The sequence below is a fragment of the Caenorhabditis briggsae genome, assembly GCF_000004555.2.
Source record: "Caenorhabditis briggsae complete genome, chrI, whole genome shotgun sequence".
NCBI lineage: Eukaryota > Metazoa > Nematoda > Chromadorea > Rhabditida > Rhabditidae > Caenorhabditis > Caenorhabditis briggsae.
In genome coordinates, this window is record NC_013489.2 from 14,223,804 (window position 1) to 14,239,715 (window position 15,912).

The 15,912-nt window shown below is 36.8% G+C and overlaps 4 protein-coding genes across 4 annotated transcripts in view; 3 read left to right on the plus strand and 1 right to left on the minus strand.

Annotated features, from left to right (window-relative positions):
• Window positions 1-4,618, minus strand: part of Cbr-gsk-3 — a gene marked incomplete at both ends in the record, with an annotated part of 6,228 nt that extends 1,610 nt beyond the window's left edge. The window contains 3 exons of the mRNA XM_002646054.1: window positions 1,630-2,206; window positions 3,035-3,303; window positions 4,526-4,618. Coding sequence (XP_002646100.1) covers window positions 1,630-2,206; window positions 3,035-3,303; window positions 4,526-4,618 — 939 coding nt within the window. The remainder of the gene's footprint in view (window positions 1-1,629; window positions 2,207-3,034; window positions 3,304-4,525) is intronic.
• A 4,893-nt stretch (window positions 4,619-9,511) lies between these two features.
• On the plus strand, window positions 9,512-11,111 carry CBG07973 (the record flags this gene model as incomplete). The annotated part of the gene is made up of 3 exons (XM_002646055.1): window positions 9,512-9,674; window positions 9,727-9,803; window positions 10,644-11,111. 3 exons carry the CDS (start codon window positions 9,512-9,514, stop codon window positions 11,109-11,111), a joined length of 708 nt encoding a protein of 235 aa, XP_002646101.1.
• Window positions 11,112-11,296: 185 nt separating this feature from the next.
• CBG07974 lies at window positions 11,297-13,081 on the plus strand (the record flags this gene model as incomplete). Its single annotated transcript, XM_002646056.2, has 4 exons — window positions 11,297-11,475; window positions 12,575-12,739; window positions 12,824-12,914; window positions 12,968-13,081. The coding sequence occupies 4 exons, from the start codon at window positions 11,297-11,299 to the stop codon at window positions 13,079-13,081; spliced, it is 549 nt and encodes a 182-aa protein (XP_002646102.2).
• A 2,347-nt stretch (window positions 13,082-15,428) lies between these two features.
• The window catches only part of CBG26561, a gene marked incomplete at both ends in the record, with an annotated part of 1,637 nt that continues 1,153 nt past the window's right edge, over window positions 15,429-15,912 (plus strand). Inside the window, one exon of the mRNA XM_045241513.1 lies at window positions 15,429-15,477. Coding sequence (XP_045098742.1) covers window positions 15,429-15,477 — 49 coding nt within the window. The remainder of the gene's footprint in view (window positions 15,478-15,912) is intronic.

Consider the following 15,912-nt stretch of genomic DNA (forward strand, 5'->3'; position numbering starts at 1 on the left):
CAGAAAATACTCGCGAATGGTGCTACGTGGCAGCTTCGAGAGTCGCTGATTACCTCGAAAAGTGGAATTATGAGATTTGCAGTCAAAACAGGTAAGATTTCTGAAACTTTTCGGAATGTATATTTAAATGAAAAATATAGAAAATTTGAGAAATTTTAAGCCAAAAATCGCTGAAAATGGCTGAAAACTAGCCGAGATACATCGATTTTCATTTTTACTGAGGCTTCGGAAATTTTGTAGTTTGTAGTCTAAGCCTCAGTAAAGCTTCAAAGCGCGCTAACTCGGCTCATTTTCAACCGTTTTCATCGGGTTCTGAAACGTCCAGGAGCCAGATGAATCGGGGAATTTAGGATTTTGAAAGGATTTTTTTTTGGAAAAAAAACAGCATAAATCCAGGTATTCAAGAATTTAAGAATTTCAGAATTCAAAAAAACTAGAAGTCAAGGATTTCAAGAATCCGAAAATTCTAGAATTTCTAAATCCAAGAATCTTAGGATTTAGGGAATTTAAGAATCCGAAAATCCAATAATTAATTAATCTAAGAATCCAAGAATCCGAAAATTTAATAATCCAGGAATACAGGAATCCAGGATTTTAGAATTCAAGAATTTAGGAATTCAAGAATCCCAAAATCCTAATAATTTAAGAATTTGAAGATCCAAGAAACCAGGAATCTGAAAATCTAGAAATCAATGAATCCAAAAATCTAGGAATCCAGGAATCCAAGAATACAAAAATCTAGGAAATCAAAAATTAAAGAATCCAGGAATTCAAGAATTTCTGAATTTAGGAATGCTAGAATCTAGGAATATAGGAATTCAGGGATTCAAAGATCCAAGAACCCAGAAATCAATAAAGCCTAGAATCCAAGAATCTAAAAACCGAGACACTAGGAATCCAAGAATTCAGAAATTTAGGAAATCTAAGAATACAGGAATCCAGGAATTCAAGAATATAGAAATCTAGGAATCTAGTAATCTACGAATCAGACCTTCTAGGAGTCTAGGACCATGAGAATTAACGAATTCAAAAATTCGAGAATCCGAGGATCCTAGAATTCAAGCATTTAGGAATCCAGGAATCCCAGAATCTTTAAATCCAATAATCTAGGAATTAAAAAACCCGAAAATTCAATAAGAATCTAGGAATCCAATAATCCAAAAATTTCAGAATTCAAGAATCCAGAAATCCTAGAATCTCTGAATCCAAGATTCCAGGAATTCAAGAATCCAAGAATCCCAAAAATTAAAAAAAAAAGAATCCTAGAATCCTAAAATCTAAAAATCAAGAATCCAGAAATCCAATAATCCAATAATCTAGGAATCCAAAAAATCGAGAATTCAGAAATTCATAAATCCAAAAATCGACGAATTCAAGAATCCGAAAATCCAGGAATCTAAAAATTCAACAAATCAAAGATCTAGTAATCAAAGCATTCAATAATTTTAAAATCTACGAATCCAGGAACTTAAAAATCGATAAATCTAGAATCAGGAGAGATAATTAGATAGTAATTACAGTAATCAGTTTTGATCCTTGACTCATCATTTTAGTACATTTTTATAGCTTCTAAGAACACATTTTTGACCCGATTCCGTTAAAAACATCCGGAAACGACTTCTGACTCACCGCTTGTGGCGTTGGCCGCGACGTCGGCGTGTATTCAATGATCTTCGAGATGAGATCGATTGCCTCGGCGGGGGTGTGCACACGGAACACCTTATTCCATGGATGAGCCTTGATCTGTGGGAATTTGAACTCCTTGTAGTTTGGATTCATGCTTTGAATCTGTTCACGAGTCGGCGTTCCGAGTACTTTGATAATCTCGACGAGTTGATCGACGCCAGAGTCTCCTGGGAAGATCGGCTGGCCGAGCAACAGTTCGGCAATCACAGTTCCTGCGGACCACACGTCGATCGAGTTCGTGTAGTTTGTAGCCCCGAATATGAGCTCCGGAGCACGGTAGTAGCGAGAGCAGATGTAGGAGACGTTTGGCTCGTTGCGGACCAGATATTTTGCTGATCCGAAATCGCACAGCTTCAGAATTCCAGTTTCTGGATCGATGAGCAGATTCTGGGGTTTGATGTCACGATGGCAGATGCCGATGCTGTGAATGTAGGCGAGAGAGCGAAGCAATTGGTACATGTACAGTTTCACGTAGATCATTGGAATCGATTGTCGCTGCTTTGAGTAGTGTCGGGCCACTCTGCAAAAATTGCGGATTTTTTTAGAGATTCACTACACAGACTACAAACTACAAAAATTTGAAATTCCTTTAAGCCCAAAATCATCAAAAACGGTTGAAAATGCGCAGAATTATGGCGATTTTATATTTTTACTGAGGCTTACGCAATTCTGCAGTTTTCTATTAGCCTCAGTAAAGTTTGCGCAAGGTTCTCGAATCTAATAAACTACAAACTATAAAACTTCATAAGCCTCAGCAAAAAACAAAAATCGCTCACAATTTCTCAAATTTTCTAGACTACAAATTACAAAATAGCTAAGCCTCAGTGAAAATTCAGAATCGCTGTAATTTCGCACATTTTCGACCCCCGTTTCGATGATTTTTAGCTCAAAATTTGTCAAATTGCGTAGACTACAAACTACAAACGTTTAAGCCTCAGAGAAAATACAAAAACCCTGTAATTTCGTTTATTTTCGACCCTTCTTGACGTTTTGTAGCTCAAACTTTCCTTTTTTCCTAATCTTCGTAGACTACAAACTACAAATCCCTAAGCCTACGTAAAAACTAATTTTCAGCCGTTTTCACAGTGATTTGTAGCTCGAATTTCGTCAAATTATCTGAACTACAAACTACACGAGTCTATAAGCCTCAGTGAAGCTATAAAAACGTAAAAATCAGCTTTTCTTTTTTTTCAACGATTTTTAGCTTTTTTCTAGACTACAAACTACAAAAAACTCTAAGCCTCGGTAAAATTTGAAATCGCTGTAATTTCGCTCATTTTTACCCGATTTCGATGATTTTTAGCTCAACATTTCTCTAATTTCCAAGACTACAAACTACAAAAGTCACCTGTAGACAGTCTCTGGAACGTATTCGAGTATCAGATTCAGATACAGCTCGTCCTTCTTGTCGCCGCTCGAATAGAAGAAGTACTTCAGTTTGACGATATTTGGATGATTGAGCTTTCGCATGATTTGAAGTTCTCGATTCTTGAATCGCTTATCCTGAAGCACTTTTTTGATGGCCACCATTTCGTTGGTTGTCGACAGTTTGGCGAGGAACACCACACCAAACGATCCGTTTCCAATCACTTTTTGATCGTAGTACGAGATTTCGACCTGCAAAATAGAAATCAGAAGACGTTGAACAAAAAATTCCAGACATTTTACCCCAAAATTCATCGAAAACGGCTTAAAATCATCCGAGTTAAAGCGTTTTGAAAGTTTACTGAGGCTTATAATCGTTTGTAGTTTGTAGTCTAGGTCTCAGGAAAATTTTAGAAACACTAAAAACAAACTACTGAATATAGCTAAGTCTCAGTAAAAGCTATTTTCCACTCATTTCTAATGATTTTTAGTTTAAAAAAATCCGTCGAAATTTACGGACTACGAACTACAGAAATTTTTAAGCCTCAGTAAAGTTTCGAAAACGCTGTAAATCAGCGAATTTTCCCTCTTTTTTTTCCAACGATTTTCAGCTTGTTTTCTAGACTACAAACTACAAAAATTTCTTAGGCCTCAGTAAAAGCTAATTTTCAATGATTTTTAGCTCAAAATTCATCAAATTTCTCACCAATTTCTTGTCAATCTCCGTCATATTTCACAGCAATCAAAATCTGTATTTTGAAACGTAAAAAACTGTGTTTTCACAGACTTTTAGAGCCAAATTTCAGAGAAAAATTGCAACGTTTTCTGATGACTCACTTATGATTCGTGGCAGCCAGCAGCAGAAAAAAAATACATGAGAAAAAAGTTTGGTTTTAAGCTCCACAATCGAGGAAATCGCCTATTTGACAATAAAAATGGATTTTTAATGAATTTTGAAATTCTGAACCGCGTCAAAAACAGTAAAACTCGCTTTCAGTCATTTTTCGATAATTTCAGGTCAATTGGACAGTTTGAACCAATTTTCAGCCATTTTTTTGGTCTTTTACAAACAATTAAGACGGAAATTTGGGATTTTTGAGGAAGAACCCAAATTTTGACATAATTTCGACCGAATTTTCATAATTTTCAGTCGGTTTTGGCTATATTTATACTATATTTTTCCACGTCATCTTCAGACCACATTCAATGAATTTTGAGCAATTTGAAGCCGATTTTCAGTTATTTCCGTTAATTTTAAACAGAATTTCGCAGGCAATTCTCAAAATCCGACTGGGTTTCATTCGTTATCGTTTTGATCATTTTAGTCAATATTTTATCGATTTCTAGTCAATGTAAACTAGATTAAACGATTTTATGACTGGGAATTTTCAGCGATTTTCCAATCTTTTTCAGTCATTTATAGCTTCTTTTATGTTGTTTTAAGCCATTTTTCAACCCATTTTTCCTGACAAACCTGCTGATCAACGCCATCTGTGGCTACAGACGCGACAACCATCGTAACCTGTTTGCCGCTTTTCAGCGAGCATGACAACAGCTGCTTATTCATCACCAAACAGCGTCAACGGCGTCGTCGTGAGTAGAAGACGTCTGGTGGAGCAACACGAGTGGGGTGGGGAAAGAAGCAGAAGGAGAGCTCCGTTATGTGTGTCAGTTGGTGAGAAGAGAGAGTATAGAGAAAGGGAGAGAGAGTGGAGAGACGCAGACGACAGGAGAGCACAGAAATATTGAACAGGGCGAATCGAAGAGATATATGAAGAGAGATGAGGATACCACCTGAAACAAAAAAAATGATATGATTTGCAAAAATGATGAAAAACAGAAAGAAAGAGAGACAAAAAAACGGCGAAAATCGATAGATATGGTTGTGGCGACAAGAGAAGGGAGACAGCGAGAGAGAGAGAGGGAGAGACGCAGAGATTTTTGTTAGTGATAATTTGTGTCAAAATAAGAGGGGGAAACTGATAATTATTTTTATTTCAAAGTGTCCCCCAAAGAGAAGGGAGATATAAAGTTCCTTGTCTAGAAAACATTCAAGACACGTGGCAAATTTTAGAGATCAAAAGATCTGAAATTGGCGGTTAATTTAGAGGTCAAATTTGAAATTATTTGAAATTCAAGACTAGATTTTTAGAAAGTTGCATGCTGAAATTGGAAATTTAACGCTCAAAAAATACAACTTTCGGACGATTCGCCATTACTACAAACTACAAAAATCAGAGAATAGAAGAATAACTGAAAACAATGGAAAAAATGAGCAAAAAAAGGCGAAAAACGGAAGAAATTGAACTTTCCTAAGGCTATCCGACTACAAACTACAACTTTCTCTAAGCCTCAGTAAAAGTTTGAAATTGCTGTAATGTGCCTAGTTTTTGACTGTTTTGGGCCGTTTCTGTACAGAAATCACTGAAATTTCAAGTACTACAAACTACAAAAAGCAGAAAATTGAATAATTGAAAAAAACAACCGAAAAAATGAGCGAAAAAGGCGAAAACTTAAGAAAATTATTTTTCTGAGGCTAAGAAGCTACAAACTACAAAACTTTTCTAAGCCTCAGTAAAACTTCAAAACACTATAACTCGGTTAATTTTCAGTTGTTTTCAGCGCTTTTTGGCTAGAAATGCTCAGAATTTCAAGGAGCTCATTTTTTTGTGCGAAAGAAAACTGTTTCAAGACACAAACCTCATATTAACGTACGGCAAAAGAGCCAAATCGGTTGAAATCAGTTTTTCAGCAAACACAATTCAAAAAACGATGATTTTTCGGGACATCGGTGTAAATGCGCTCCAACGCGAATAATACTGTATGCCTACAGTAAAATTAGCGTTAGACTCGATGCGAAAGCTTTAATTTCAACTTCTCGTCGTCGTTTTAAAGCTACAAATTTGATTTTTTCGACTGCGTTCTCGATTTGTTCGAAACTAGATGAATTTTTTTTCATTAAAATTGATTTTATTAGTCTAGACCGGAAAACATCGAATATGGTAATTTCTTCAGTTTTTTTTTCAATATTTTCCCTCGATTTCCCAATACTGTACAGAAAATACTGAAAAAAAGGGGAAAAGGGAGAACAAAAGAAGGAAAACCCTCATGATGCAAAGGCAATCATTCTAGAAGCTTCTAGGAAAAAAAATACGTTGTGAATCATCGGAAAAAATGGCAGTTTCTGAAAGCGATCAAAATCAGAATCCCATTCCATCGATTTAAAAAAAAAAATCAAAACTACAACAAAAAATTTCATACAACTGTCTCGAAAAAGCACCGAAAACGGTTTAAAATGAGCCGAGTTACAACGTTTCAAAGTTTTACTGAGGCTAACGGATTCTTGTAGTTTGTAGTGTAAGCCTCAGTAAAACTTGAACCGCGCCTAACTCGCTTCGTTTTCTATCGATTTTGATGGTCTTTTCACCAACTTTCTAGAATTTATTGCTGTACACTACAGACTACAAAAAATCTCAAATTTCTCAAATTCCAAAAGTCAAAAAAAATCATCGCCATTTTAAATCGAAATTTTCTAGAATCAAATCCTTTTTTTTAACGATCAGAACCTTTCAATCGATAAAACTTCATAAATCAAAAATTGCTCGCTGCTTTCCTACTAAAAATCGATGGGGCGCCAAAGAAGAGCGTCTCTCTCGGCGTGGCGGGGGGTGAAAAAAATCGAAAAAATGCTATATATAGAGAGAGAGAGAGAGAGAGAGTAGAGAGACGCAGAGAAACACACGAAACCCACACCAAATCACCCCGAAGGCCTTGAGGGCAGCAGCACAGCCACAGCGAAGTAAGCATCATAGCAGTACTAGGAGAGGGAGCGAGAGATTCAGAGGGATGAGGTTGGGGAGAAGAGACGCAGAGAGAAGTTCTACAAGAGAGGGACGAGAGAATCAGAGTCCGCCCGTGTCTAGAGAGAGCGGCGGAGGGGGGGCCGCCTTTCTCTCTCTCTCTCTCTCTCCCTCTCTCTCTCTCTCTCTCCCTCTCTCTCTCTTCCTTCAATTCGTGTCTAAACTAGCGCCTCTAGTTTTCAGACAAATTGAAGAAGTAAGGGAGAGAGAGGGAGAGAGAGAGAGAGAGAGAGAGAGAGAGAGAGAGAGAAACATCTCCAAAGTAGTCGTCGTCGTCTTCTTTACTTGGGGCGCCGTCTCAAGAAGGAAGGGAATCGATGAAGACGTCGTCTTCAGGCGGTCCCCGTTGAGTTGAAGAAGTAAGAAATGAGCAATATAGCTTTCTCTCTCTCTCTCTCTCTCTTTCTCACTGAGAAAAATTCTAATAGCTATCTACAGATGTCTAGAAGAAGAAGAAGGTGATAACGATCCTTGGAAGGTGATATCTTTGTGGGGGACGGGAAAAGAGAACAAAACAGAGAAAAAGAGAAAAAAAAAGAGAAAAAACCAATAACAACAACAACATGAAGAAAAGGAAAAAATACGTTTTCTGCGATTTTCGGTTTTTTTCAGTTGTTTTTACAAAAAGAAAGAGACCAAGAAGAAGGAGCCGAATAAGGTGATTCAGAATTTTTGGGACAAGAAAATCGCCGAAAATCTTGAATAACCGAAAAAAGAGCTTTTTGGAGTCGAAAATTCGATTTTTTCGAGAATTAAATAGTGATAAGGCGCCCCCTGATACGGAGTTTTCAGCTTTTCAAGGAGATGTTATAGTTTAGGGTTAGCAATTGATTTGAAATTTACGTTTGTTTAGAATCGGAAACTCTGAAAATGGCTCTATTTTTAGCTTTTTTTGAAGCTCAAAATTCTGGGAATCACTGACCAAATTTCGAAGTTTTGATTAAGCTAGAAAGCTGGCATTTTCAGCTAATTTAAGTCCCAGTCAACTTTTTTTTGGAGTCAAAGATTTGAATTTTCGAGAATAATCAACCCTAAAACGCTTATTTTTGAAATTTTCGATGGAAATTTTAAATTATCCCGGGCCGCCCGACTTTTAGCAAGATCAGTATCACTCTTGTACGAATTCAATGCGTTTTGAAAGCGGATATCCAGTTAAATGTTTTTTAAAACCGCAAGAGCGAATACTACCGTATCTTTTGAGCCTATTTTGTCGATATTCATAGTTTTTTTCAATGTAAACCGGGGAAAAATGTATTAGAATGATGAAAATCGGTTATTCGAGTGATTTCCATCAATTAAGTTCATTTGTTCTCCAATTTACATTGAAACATTGATAAAATATGCTCAAAACACTCGCTCTTGCGCCTTTAAAATGCATTTCACCAGATATCAGCTCTCAGAATGCATTGATTTCGGTCAGGAGTAGTACTGATCTTACTGAAAATCGGGCAGTTCGGGGTAATTTTAATTTTCCATTGAAAATTACAGAAATAAGAGCTTTTTGGGTTGAAAAGTCTTAAAAATTCCAAACTTTTACTCCAGAAAAGGTCAAGAAGGACCTAAACCAGCTCAAAATGCCATACTTCTAGCTAGATCTAGCGCCAAATTTCAAATTTCTCGAAAATTTCAAAATTGTGCCAATTATGCCTCGAACCTTGATCATCAAAATATTGCCAAAAATTATACATTTTTTAAACGTTTCTAGAACAATTGCTAACCATAAACTCCGTATCAGACTCCTAAAAACTCCGTATCAGGGGCGCCTTATCAATGGGAAAACGACAAAAAAAAATCAATTGCCATAGCCCTATTTACTCTGTTCAATGCAACCTCGCTCCAATGCTCTCCTGAACCGTTTAGTTCTCCAATTCTTTTTTAATCTTTTCCAGCCTTTTTTCAGAGATATCTTTCCGTTTTCATTTTTGTCCGCTCAGTGACTGTTTCTGACGTCATAAGTTAAGAGAATGATGACGGAATAGAATGGTTCGGGGGTGATCGGCCGAGAGAGAGAGAGAGAGAGAGAGAGAGAGAGACGCTTTGTTTGTGTTAGTATCAAACATGTTCGCAAAAATCACAGCGAAATTTTGGAATAGATATACGAACGTAGAGAAGAAGAATCACATGATCTTCTGATGTGAAGAAAAAATTTATGGGATCGTTTTTTTTGTTAAAAGTGTAATCCTTCTCCAGGCCTTCTTCATGGCTCTATTACACTAAAAATTGATGTTTTTTTCATAAAAAATTCATAATTTTAGTGATAGGAAGACCAAAATTGAACGATTTTTCTTAAGTTTATCATCTTTATTGCATTAAAATGTATAGAAATAAATGCAGATTCAAATAGCAAAAAATCTACAGAAAATTCCAGAAAAAGCCAAAATTCGTGATTTCTCTTTTGAGCATTTTTTTCTTCGTCACTATGTGAATCTACACAGTTCTTCCGATTTTAGAATCTTCCACAAGTTTCCAAAAATTGACGACTTTTTCGAGCTATTTCCGAGGTTCCGCCATTTTCAATATATTTTTTTCTGTGAAATTTCTCTTATGAACATTCTTGGAATCTAAAAAAAACCCCAAAAACTTTCAGAAAACCCCCCAAAATGGTTCACATCATCTCAAAAAAGAGCGTCTCGTTCATCGGACAAAGCCTCGCCGCCAAAATCGATGAGCAACTATTCAGCAAGTACGGTTTCAAAGTCGAGCAGCTCATGGAGCTAGCCGGTTTGGCATCCGCACAAGCGATCGCTGCACACTATCCAAAGAGTAAGAGAGAGAGAGAGAGAGAGAGACGCAGAGAAATCCACAAATATTTCAGGCAAAGTGGCCGTCTTGTGTGGACCCGGAAACAACGGAGGCGACGGATTCGTGTGCGCCAGACACCTTCAACAATTTGTGCGTTTTCCTCTTTTTATCATGTTTTCTCAATAGAGCGAGAAAAAAATGCACTAGGGAATTTCGCTAAAACGAAAGATAAAAAAGTCTAAAAAACTAAAAACTACAGCTTTCTCAAAAATCCGAAAAAAATTACTAAAAACAATGAAAAATTAGAAAAAAGGCGAAAAATGAGAAAAACGAATTTCCTGAGGCTAAGCGACTACAAACTACAAGTTCCTCCAAGCCTCAATAGAAATGAAATAAGTTGTAATTTAGTTCATTTTGAACGGGTTTTAACGATCGATTTTTGAAGAGGAATGACTGAAATTGCAAAGACTACAAACTACACTATTTTCTAAGCCTCAGTAAAAGTTTTAAAAAAACTGTAAAATGCCTAGTTTTTCCGTAAAGACTATAAACTACAGATTACAGAAATCCAAACATCCAAAAAATAACTGGAAAAAACAACGAAAAATGGGCAACAGAAAAGCGAAAAACCAAAGAAAATTATTTTCCTGAGGCTAAGCGACTACAAACTACAAAACTTCCTAAGCCTCAGTAAAACATCAAAACGCTTTAACTCGGCTAATTCTCAGCCGTTTTCAGCGGGTTTTTGGCTAGAAATGCTCAGAATTTCGAGGAGCTCTTTTTTGACAAAGCTACAAACTACAAAACTCGTTAAGCCTCGATAAAAATTGAAAAAGTTGTAAATTGGTTAAATTTCAATGGATTTCGACGATTTTTAAAACAAAACGAAGGAAATTTCGAGCCAAGGCGAAAAATTCAGTTTTCAGAGCATTTTTCGCAGCCAAAACTAGTGTCCTTGTTTTCAATAATTTCTAAGCTGTCAATATTCAGGGCTTCAACCCATCCATCGTCTACCCAAAAGAATCGAAAAACGAGCTAATGAAGAGTCTAGTGATTCAATGCGAAACGTCGTCAATCCCAGTCCAGCCAAACCTTCCAACCGATCTTCAATCCTTCCCCCTGATCGTCGACGCTCTATTCGGATTCTCCTTCAAACCACCCGCCCGTGAACCGTTCACCGAGATTCTTAAGGCAGTTCGCGCCTCTGGCATTCACGTATTCTCAATTGACATTCCATCTGGATGGGATGTGGAGAATGGTGCCCCCTCAGAAGCCTCAGAAGACATCATTCATCCCCACGCAGTCATTTCCCTGACCCTTCCCAAGATGTGCATGAAGTCGTGGACCGGTCCACACTTCCTGGGTGGCCGCTTTGTGCCACGTGGATTGGTCGAGGAGCATGGACTGCAAATGCCAGTGTATCCAGGATTCGAGCAAATCGTCAAAGTCGAGGATTGATCATTTGCCAACGGAATATTCTAATTTGCAATTTCTGCATATTTTTTTCCATACTTTTTTCCTGTTTAAAAATGCTAATGAATCTCAATAAAAGGCCTCCATTTCCCTCGTTTTTAACTATTGAAACTCTCTGGAATATGAGAAAAATCCTTCTAGCTCTCCTCCTATTCCTCTCAGCTTTCCAAATGTTCGCTAGCGATTTAGTGGAGGTTTTTGGAATTTCAGGATGTCCGGACACTTCGAAATTCGTTAAAAATCAGCTCGTTCCGTTTTATGAGAAGTTTAGCTCAAATTTCTCAAAGGATTTTAAGTTGGATTTTCATGCGGTACCCACTGGAGGGAGTAACGTCGATGGGCACTATGTGTGAGTCAGACTACAAACTACACCTTCTTTGTAAGCCTCATAGTCAGTAAAAGATTCGGTCTGAAGCCTTCGGTGTAGTGTGCAGCGTTTTGAGACAACTGAAAACTCGCAAAAAAAATCTAGAAAAAAATTACCCCGGGCGCTCAAAATATTTTTACTGAGGCTTAGACTACAAACTACAATTTCTTCTAAGCCTCAGTAAAATCTTGGAATCGATTTAACGCGTTTTAAGTCAGCTGAAACCAACAAAACTTCCCCAGATCAATTTAAAAATTTACTGAGGCTTAGACTACAAACTATAATTTTCTCTAAGCCTCAGTAAAAGCTTCGAATCGATGTACAGGGCTTTCAATTCACGGACACCGCTAAAAATCTAGAAAAAAAGTTTACCAGAGCGCTTCAAGAGGCTCAGACTACAAACTACAAAGTGTTCTAAGCCTCAGTAAAAACGAACATGTTGTAACTCGGCTCATTTTGAACGGATTTTGACAATTTTTAGAGAAAAGAAGAAATAATTTCAACATAGCAGACTACAAACTACAAAACACTATAACAGAAAAAGCCTCAAATGACTGAAAACAACGAAAAATTGAGCGAAAAATGCGAAAAACCAGAAACCGATTTTCCTGAGGCTTAGAGACTACAAACTACGAAAAGTTCTAAGCCTCAGGAAACCACTTTTCTGATCGAAATCGCGGAATACATATTTGAACTGCAAATTTTGAAAAATTGTTTCAAAAATTGAAAAAAAAAACGTTTTACTGAGGCTTAGAACATTTTGTAGTTTGTAGTCTAAGCCTCAGTAAAACTCAAAATCATTGTATTTCGGCTATTTTTCGACGGTTTCGAGCCGTTTTCGTACAGAAATGACTGAAATTTCAAGGACTACAAACTACGAAAAGGAATTTGAAAAAAATTCGAAAACTGAGCAAAAAACCAAAAAATGATTTTCCTGAGGCTTAGAGACTACAAACTACAAAACTTTCTAAGTTTCAGTGAAATTCAAAATTCGCTGTAACTAGGCTATTTTTCGTCGGTTTTCAACCGTTTTTGTGCGGAAATGATTGATTTCTGCCGATTTTCAAGGATTTTCTTCCAGAAACCGATGTCTACATGGAAAAACTGAATGTGCACTGAATAAGCTTCAAATGTGTGCTAAAAAGCATGTCTCTGGTGATTGGATGGTGATAATTGGATGTATTCAGGGCTTGAAGAGCTATAATAAGGCTTTGGAGTGTCTTCCAGCGACGGAAGAGGCGAAAATGTGAGATTTTCGAAATTTTCGGAGCGAAAAAAGCTCAAAAATCCGAAATTTTCGCTCTGAAATAACCCAAAAATCCGTTTTTAGCGTTAAAACTTGTGCGGAAACCGACGAGGGTGAGTATCTACTAAATGACGAGAACTCGTATCGCTTCAATGTGGCACCAGCATCGTCTTGGGTAATATTGAAGACCAAAAATTTTAATTTTTAAGCTGAGCAATGTAATTCCAGCTCCCCTGGATTCAAGTCAACGGAAAACGCGAGCCGTACGCTGAGCACCACCTAAAAGATGTAGTTTGTAGTCTGGAATCGATGAAGAATGAGGAAATGTGTCAGGAAAATTGAAATTTTCATATTTTTGGTTTTTAAAATAATTTCTGAAGGAGAAATCAATAAATTTGGGTTGTTGAAAAACGGAAATTGAGAGTCTGACTACAACGGAAATTGCAATTTAAAGGGACAAGGCGGAAATTGGTTGAAAAATTAGTTTTTCGAGAATTCAAAACCACAAAATAGAATGGAAATTCGGGTTTTCAGGAGAAAAACGAGATTTTCAGAAAAAAAAAATCGAAAAAAAATAAATTTTTGAAAAAATTATTTTTTCGTTATTTTTCAAAAAATGGAAAATTTCGGAAAAATCGGTTCCAAATTTGAATTTCAGCTAGAAAACCTGATAAAAATACGAAAATTCGACTAAAAAACTAAATTTTTTGAGAGAAATTTCGAAATTTTATTATTTTTTAAGCGATTTTTACAGATTTTTGGCTGAAATTCGCCGAAAAATTCAATAGAAAATCAATTAAATGAACTGAAACAAGCAAAAACGTTCGAAAGAAAGCTGATTTTTACAAAAAAGATTGAAAAATTTTGGCGCCAACCGGAAAAATCGTGGATTTTAACTCTTCGTTGCGGGAGCCCGCCGAAAGTTTTCAGGCATGCGCCTTTAAACAAAAGAGTACTGTAGATAATTTTGAAAAATGATTTTTTGAACAAAAATTGGTAAAAAGGGACATAAAAAGGGAAAAATTCGATAAAAATTTTTTTTTCTCTTTTCCCTCGCTGACAAATTTTTCCGCTCAATTTCTTTGGCAGATAGAGCGCGTTTGCAAGGGAAAATAGGCGAAAAAAAGAAAAAATATATAAAAAATAAAAATTAAATTTCAGAAAAACTACAGTGGTCCACATAATCATTGTTCCACCCTGAAGTTTCACTAGAACACCTATTTAGGTCAAATTTCATGAAAAGGTGTCAACATGAAAGTTGTAGCCCTTCTTGAGAAATGGTACCTCGAAAAATTCGGAGTCGACTGCGTGACTCAGAAAAATTTCCTGACCGAATTTCCGGAAAAAACGTTTTTTCTCATCCGCAAAACCATTGTTCCGCTCTCAAAATCACGCTTTTTGGGGAAATTAGGTAGAGAAAATCCTGTTGATAAATTACAAAAATTTTGGAAAGAAGATCAGCTGAATTGTTTGCTTAAAAAGATGAGAAACAAACAAAAAACTGAAAATTAGTTATCTCTGAATCCTCAATGCATCTGGATAGACTGGAAGTTGGAGTGTCTATCGAAAGATACCGGTTATCAGTAATTTGTTGGCCAACTTGGCTCGAAATATCAATGTCTTGGTTTTTTGAGTTCATCCATAATCTGATAGTGTTTGTTAGTTTTGTAAAGTATACGAACCATCAACGCCCATTCATTTTCTATCAGGTTTATGTTGTGTGAATATTTGAAAGTGGTTTTCTTTGAGCCATTTTGAAGATCTTCTCGATTTAGGGATGAGTACTCATTCATAAAAGTGTTTTTAGGTATTGATACATTAGGTAGGCATGTTGTTGGTGACAGTGTCATCGGAAGGGTGATTGAAACTCTCTCAGATTATGGATGAACTCAAAAAACCAAGAAATTGATATTTCGAGCCAAGTTGGCCAACAAATTACTGATAACCGGTATCTTTCGATAGACACTCCAACTTCCAGTCTATCCAGATGCATTGAGGATTCAGAGATAACTAATTTTCAGTTTTTTGTTTGTTTCTCATCTTTTTAAGCAAACAATTCAGCTGATCTTCTTTCCGAAATTTTTGTAATTTATCAACAGGATTTTCTCTAAAAATCTAATTTCCCCAAAAAGCGTGATTTTGAGAGTGGAACAATGGTTTTGTGGATGAGAAAAAACGTTTTTTCAGGAAATTCGGTCAGGAAATTTTTCTGAGTCACGCAGTCGACTCCGAATTTTTCGAGGTATCATTTCTCAAGAAGGGCTACAACTTTCATGTTGACACCTTTTCATGAAATTTGACCTAAATAGGTGTTCTAGTGAAACTTCAGGGTGGAACAATGATTATGTGGACTGTATTAGAGATTTCTAGCTGAAAATTTCAGAATATACTTAACAAAACTGGAGCTTCATTTTTGTAGTTGACAACTTTTTCGAAAAATTAGGTCCTGGTGAGATATTTCGATTTATTTCCCACGTAAACCTTTCTAAATAAGCTCCGCCCATTTTTATCGATTTTGGAATTTTCAAAAATTCCAAAAATTATTCCCAAACGCAAAAGTTGTGGCAATCTCTCCCAGACGTTCACTCATTACACAGACAGGGCCAATATCTTTTGATACAAGTAAAAAGGATTACTGTAGTTTTAATTTTTAAAAATAAATCATTCCCAGATTTCTGCAGTTTCACTAATGACGGACGGTTTTGTGTTGATTGTGTTCTACGTTGCCACGTGTGTTTGTAAGTATCGGGAAATGCGCAAAGGCACATTTCCGGTGCCTTGGCGTCTTTCTAGTGTTTGGCAACAAAAATGCGTCAAGGCACCGGAAATGCACCAAGACTCTAGAAGGGCGCAAAACACGGTACCTTAGTGTCTTTCTAGAGCTTGGCACGAAAAAAAAGCACCGGAGATGCGCAAAGGATCCGGAAAAGCGCAAATCACGGGACCTTGGCGTCTTTCTAGAGATTGGCACGAAAAGCGCACCAAGACATCGGAAATAGGTCAAGGCACAGGCACTAGAAAGGCGCAAAGGATCCGGAAAAGAGCAAAAAACGGTTTCTTGGCGCATTTCTCGTGCCAAGCTCTAGAAAGTCCACAAAGCACCAGAATAGCGTCAAGGCACTAGAAAGACGCCAGGGATCCGGAAAAGTGCAAATCAAGTAGCTTGGCGTCTT